The sequence below is a fragment of the Cupressus sempervirens genome, chromosome 7 (genome assembly GCF_028749045.1).
Source record: "Cupressus sempervirens isolate cs-2001-9-10 chromosome 7, ASM2874904v1, whole genome shotgun sequence".
NCBI lineage: Eukaryota > Viridiplantae > Streptophyta > Pinopsida > Cupressales > Cupressaceae > Cupressus > Cupressus sempervirens.
Window position 1 is genome coordinate 730901417 of NC_143124.1, and position 6925 is coordinate 730908341.

The window sequence follows — 6925 nt, forward strand, 5'->3', positions numbered from 1 at the left end:
GTTTTTTGTTTAATTGTTTTGTAGATCACTGAGCCCCTTGTAGCCCTCCTACGAGTTGCTGATGGAGAGAAGCCTGCTGTGGGCTACATATATGAGGGCATGGATAGGGCCAAGGAGGCTATTAAGGCCAAATATGTAGGAGTTAAAGACAAGAATGGCCCTATTTGGGACATAATTGATAAGAGATAGCAAAATTAGCTTCATAAGCCCATCCACTCAACAGCCTATTACCTCAATCCGGCATACCATTTTCATGAAGATTTCAAGGCAGATGAGGAGGTTCTTAGTGGCCTATACACTGTGATATCGAAGATGGCCACTAACGCCATAGATATATTGCTTGAGATGGATGCCTATAATAATGCATCAAGGCCCATTTTTTCAAGTCAAATTTGCAAAGGTCGTACAAAATTGCAATCAGGTAAAAATTGCAACTTAAGCCTTATACAATCTAGTGTTTAAATTTTTAGCTTTAAAGTTCAAATTTTGAAATGAGACTAATATTTTTTTCTTTTGCTTTTTTCAAAATTCAAATAGATGGTGACAAATATTTGGGCCTTCAACCAAAAACCTTTGAGCTCTTCATCGAGCGAGGCTAGGCCCCGTTGGGCTATTGAGGAATGAATGAAATGTACACATTATCTCCCAATCCACCCGGAAATAGAGATTCGTGCGGAATCCAACCCTCCCCCACAATAATATAGAAGGGGCCCCTACCCCTACTACAACAAATCGCCATCCGCATAATGAGCCAACCAAGTAGCACTTTTGGATGTGAGCGCAACTGGAGCATGTTCGAGCACATCCACTCGAAGAGGCGTAACAAGTTGTCTATGGAGAAAATGAATAAGCTAGTCTTTGTGCATTACAACCTGCGCATTAGGACCAAAGAGATTTTGGATAGTGACACCTCTCCGATTACTCTAGAGGAGGTTGACCTAGAGTCTGAGTGGATCACTGGAGCTATTGATCCCGTCTTTGATGATGAGGACCTAGAGTGGGTTCACAAGGCAAACAGAGACGTTGAGGCCATGGCTATGGCAGCAAAGGACCAGAGCGCTCCAATTCTTCCTAGTGGCACCTCACAAGCACTGGCAAAGCCAAAAACTACAGTTGATCCTAGAGGCACCTCACACGCTGATGCTATGGCTAATCAGTCATCTAGGACCTACCTTAGATGCCTTACTAAGAGGCATTTTATAGATTATACTGAGCCTGAGGTTGAGGTTGGGGATAAGGATGAGGATGAGGATGATGATGACGATGACGATGACGATGACGATGACGATGAGGACTAGGAGCCATAGCTATAGTCTTGTTTTAATTTTTTGTTTAACTTAACACATGATTGGGATTTGGAACATTTGATGATGACTATTGATGTGTTGGATTTCATATACATTTTAATGGGTTTCATGGATTTATCATTTTATATATCTATGTTGTAATTTTCTAATATTTCCTTCAGCTACTATTTAGTATTTAGCAATTTACCTTTGTAGTATTGTACTTATGTAATTGATGTATGTTTTACTTTTAAGTATGTGCATTATGATCAAATTTCCTTCTATTTAATGATGTTATTGTGTCTTATAGCTTTATTCAATCATGGGTGCATGGAATGTTCTTTAAATCCTAAAAAATCTCGAAATTTTGAAGTTTTTTCACTTTGCCGAGTCGCTCTTGAGTCACTAGCAAGTTCGAGCCGGGTCACAAGTCAAGATATCCTTTCCAAGTCCAAGTCGGGTCCGAGTCACATTACTTTGGTTCAAACCCCAAGCTAACTAGAGTTAAGTTGCAGAACAACAAAAGATCCTAAATCAGATAAAAATGTGATTTCTAAATACAAGTTGATCCATAGAAGTGACAAAAAGAGGAGCAATGAAAGTATCCCTGCAGTCAAGAAAGAGAAGCCCATACTCAACAAGAAGTTGGTGCAAAAATAAGTTTTTGTTGGAATTTACAACATTTGCAAATGATACAGGCACAGGGCAGCTAGGTGCCGTGTTTACAGAGCCAAATAAGTAGATTCGCATTGAATTTCAAGTCCTTGCTCTATGTCATGGCCACTAATAGGCAAACTGTGTCATTGAAAAAAGAAGTTTTGAAATGACAAACACAACAGGCTAATCACTTACACAGCGACATCATATGCATATGCATATGTAAACATTTTTATCGAGACTAGTTAATTAATATGACATTTTTATAAGGTAAACCACTTACACAGTAACATCATCGTCTACCATGATGCCTCTTCTGATGTGACTTTCTCTTCCTGCATGAGCCTTCTGAATCAGACTCAGAAGAACTATAACGCTGATGTCCCCTCTTCCTATGTTTTCTCCTCCTCTGCTCTTCTTCCGAGTCCGATTCAGAAGATGTCTCAGATGACTCACTCTCACTGTCACTCAAAGGTGAGCTAGATGTATCTGTCTCTGAGTCTGAGTCTTCAGTGGATATACCACTATCACTTGTGCTTTCAGATGCTTCACTTGACTCACTGTCACTTGTATCATCTGAAGAATATCGCTTCCTTTTACTTGTTTTTTTCTTCTTGCTCTTTCTTTTCTTGTCATTTTTTTCAGATGCTATATTGCCAGTCAAACCTTGCTGCAAACCCAAGGCATTTTGAGGATTATCAGGGTTGTCCAGTTCATAAGAAACTGATAATTTCATTTTAAGTTTGGGATTCTTAAGCTGCTGGGTCCGTGATGGTCGAGAAATATATACTCTCTCATTCTTGCATTCATATGTCCAATGACCAGGTTGAAAACATTTCTGGCAACGTTGAGCAGCACCTCCTGATGGAGCAGTGGGCTTCAAATCCTTCCTGACACCCAATTTCACAGCCTTTTCAGTACTCATCAAATACATTTGGCGCTTTGCTTCCTTGCGCTCCTGCCATCGGCTGGGCCCTTCTTCCTTCTGTCCATATGCATTTACATTCCTTGCTGCAGCTGCTGCTGCTCGTTCAGCCTGGGCTCGGCTGAGCCCCTTGGCTGCACTCAGTGCGGCAGCCTTTATCCGATCAGCTGCTGCTTGTGCAGTTTCTTCCTTATTGCTAGACATTGTCTAAAAATCGGTGCAAAAATTGGCGTGCCCAGATATAGATAATACCAAGTTCACTATTTAAAGCCACAATTAAGCTATTTGCTCCTGCAAGTGTAAAATAGTTTAAATGAGTCAATTTACGGACATATCTGAAGTGTATTTGAGCCAAAGAAAAAAGATCAGCAAAAATCCAAATGGCTAAAATCCTGCTGCTGCTTGCAATTGAATAAGTAGAAACTGATTTGCATGTTACTTTGTACATTAATATAAAATGATTTAAAATAATTCATTAAAGATGATGAACTCTAAAGTGAAACAAAGAGAGCTAAGTATTAAGACAGAACATTCTGAGAAATACTGTTGTGGCAATATGCAAAAACTTATGAGCAAGGCTGAATTGTGGAGATTTCAGCATATGGAGGTTGCAAAAGATAAAGAAGTGAGCTTGGTATATTTCAAATGCAACCATTAATAGTGAGATTCAATACAGAAGATGCATTCTTATTTGTAGTCTACATGGCCGAATTCAAGAATAAATAAGATTACATTTTCATCAATACAGAAGGTTAATGGTAAAATTCAGATATTCGTGGCAGCACTCAGCAAGTAATAATTGAGGTATGCAGTCAAGATTCTGTTATAACAATAACTTAAATTACATCCAGGTTTCTTGATATCAACAATTGCTATAATTGCTTACAGCTAGAATAACAAAAATGTGAAAATATTGAAGAGGAGAAATATGGGATTTCTGAAGGTTTGTTTAATTGTTACAAATAACTGCCAATAGTTAAGCAAAAAGTCAAAATCACTCGCTTGCACAATATCTAGAAAGGATGATTGAATTAGTGAAATGAAAGAATTTAATCTACAGTACAAATAAGCAGTATTTCTCTCTACAAACATTGACAAAATCTGCAACAATAAGAGAAATGAAGGTCCTTAGTTGCAGCTTAATAAACATATTGCAATATGCAAGGGTTTATTTCTATTTTTATTGGTAAACGACCGAAGCCTACATTAATTATTATTATTTGGTGTAATTAAATTTTCTTTTGTGTTAAGCTCAAGTAGACTCGAACCCATGACCTTCCACTTGAGAGTCTCACAAGTTACCGTTGTGTTGTAGGCTCTTGCCTAATACACAAGGGTATTATTACTATTATAGAGAGGGGAAATACACAGTCTTTGCATACCAGTCTCAAGGAAAAGAAAGCAAGAGAGCACAACATATACTAACAGCCCAACATAATGAAATCACAATCTACAGAGATAAAAGGAAATATTAAAGAGATAGAAAGGTAGCATAGTTTGCACAAAGGATAACTGTACAGACACCACATAAAAATAAAGGAAGAATAATATATTTTTCTTGAATGCACAGTCACAGCTAGTAGCAAAAGAAACATCCAGGTTCTACTAAATTTGTGACAGAAAGCTATATGCTAAAAGGCTGGATTCAGTACTAAGAAAACTGTGAGTATTGGAGTAAGCATATAAAGATCCCGTTTCATGTTAAATAATGGACTGGTAAAAATTCTTAAACTTAAAGATTGGCCAATAAAGAAGGAAACTTCATAACAAAGAGAATGTTCACAGTGAATTTCTAGGTTCCTGAGCAACTATGTAGGGTCAGCCTATGATTAACACATACATCAATATCCGAGCTACAAGAGCATATTCTGAAAGATACTTGTTTATATTCATGTGAAGGAATAGAGATAATAGAAATGATTATATTCTGCTTCTACGAGCATCAAGTTAGAAAAAGGCTTTGTTTAAATGGCAGAAAAATGGTTTAAATGAACACGATGTCATTATTCAACAAAGGTTCTAGCTCATTATAGGTTAGTTGACATAATGCTTCATTAAGGAAGTTAAAAGTTATAAGCATGCACATATTAACCACGACTTACTATTGGAGCAGTGAATGGACAAAGAAGTCTTTAGCAAAACCAGCTACAGGAGTTGAGCATCTTAATTGCTCAGTTATAAAGTGCTTTGTTTTATTTCTCAAGTTGTATTCATCAATTGCAGGGAGGTGGATGAGCATAAGTGTAAGAACTGGTGGCAGAGAATACAAACCATGCCTCTGATATAGCAGTTCTAAAATTAAATGTTTTGTTTCACAATAGGAGAACAAAGAAGCTTATGCAAGCATGGTAATGTATTTAAAAGGAAGGAAACCCTTGAATGCGCAAAAGATGTCACAGAGATAACTAGAAGCGAATAAAAAATATCACAGGGAGCTTCAACAAAGAACAGATCGCTGTGGAATTATAAGGGCATTCTCGACTTGCATAGTATTTCTGTTCTTCTCACAGCACAGACAACCCCCCTAGCGTTTTAAAACAATAGAAAGACAGAGCTGAGCCTGTCGTACTCTTGGTCGAGCAGAGAACCTTCATCACCCCAGAAAATGCATTAACCGTAGTAACAATATTCAACATAGAGAAAAATAACTTTCGATGAGTTCATATCATATATGATAAACAGTCTAAAATGCAATGGCGAGTTATTCAGCTACAGTAACGACGTAGCATCCTTATAAGAAATTCTTATGTCATTGTGAAACCAATCAACCCATGCGTAGATCGTTAGTCGGTAGGCATTGAACACGAACACATATGCAGCAGGAAAAGATATAATAAATCAAATGCACCCAAGCATTTCAATAAAACCCAATAGTTATCCTCTAATAAGCAGAATCTTGATACAAGTCTCCAATCATAGCAGATAAGAGGTCAATGTTATCTTTTACTTTGTTAAGCCGTACGTGCAGAGATAATGAAATGCAGGGAAGAGTGAAACAAAATTTATTTACAGAAAGTTCATAACCACAGCTTCCAACTTCTACAAGAGGACTTTTAAAGGACCATGATCTGTATGGAGGAAACATTCATGGGAGGAGCAATCCATGTGGTATGACAGCGAGAGGCAACCAATATGAAATGGAAAATGATGTTAAATGGTTTACACAGAAGCTGTCGACGTTAAAATACACAAAGAGCACAGAGTGGAGCATGCGACGATCATAAATGATAACCTAGCTTGTGCAATTCATGAACAATAAGACCCTCAATCCACTAACATTGTAAGAGGGAAAGATTTTATGAAAATCATTTGTTTTTAAAAATTACAGGTATTTCAAAGATTCAGATATCTCCAGGAAGGGGAATGTTACAGAAAAACAACTATCCGACAGAAGATAGCCATATGCAGAATTTACGTTGAAATGTAATATAGAGCATAATAATGCCTTGTGTTCCAAATAAAGATCTTCAGCTTATAAAGGAACTCTTCAAAGCCACAAAAGTTCAAATAAAACTTACGGGCTTCCCAGTAATTAAGATTCTCCGAGTAAAGAAATAGCAGACATCTTAAAAATCTTCAATGAAAGTGGTGAATTCCAACCTTCTAATCCCGGGTGACATTGAATAAAAATGGTGAAACCCTAACAGCCTCCAAGCGCAGAAGTCAGAAGAACAAAATGCAAATGAGATATTTTTCTTTAGGGGGTCTGCACTATCAAATCCGGCTTCCGAGGGCTTCGGGTCCGGTGACTCGGAAGTGATCCAAATCTTTGCACATCACATTCAATTGTAGACTTATATACATTAAATGATATTCTCTTATATTGTTCATTTAATATATGAAAATTTCTAATAGATTTTTTTTTTTTTTCAAATAATATTAAACTATAAATTTTAATATTAAATAAATATATGATTTCTGAATTAAATTAGTGTCTTAAATAAATCTATTTAAAGAAATGTTTAGAATTACAAAATACTTTTAATATTGAATTATTTTTAAAAGTATATTATGTTTGTGATAAATGTTAAAATTTTGACATGCAAATGGTTGATAA

General features: G+C 36.6%; 1 protein-coding gene across 2 annotated transcripts; it reads right to left on the minus strand.

Moving 5' to 3' along the window:
• Positions 1 to 1931: 1931 nt before the first annotated feature.
• Positions 1932 to 6660, minus strand: LOC149549315 (uncharacterized). 2 transcript variants are annotated; one of them, XM_089792759.1, is made up of 2 exons: positions 6387 to 6660; positions 1932 to 3159 (listed from the first exon to the last, which is right to left on the minus strand). In XM_089792759.1, exon 2 carries the CDS (start codon positions 3070 to 3072, stop codon positions 2236 to 2238), a length of 837 nt encoding a protein of 278 aa, XP_089648885.1. In that variant the 5' UTR covers positions 3073 to 3159; positions 6387 to 6660; the 3' UTR covers positions 1932 to 2235. The 2 variants fall into 2 exon arrangements, with proteins under 2 accessions (XP_089648885.1, XP_089648886.1); XM_089792760.1 differs by having other exon boundaries at positions 6469 to 6658.
• Positions 6661 to 6925: the final 265 nt, after the last annotated feature.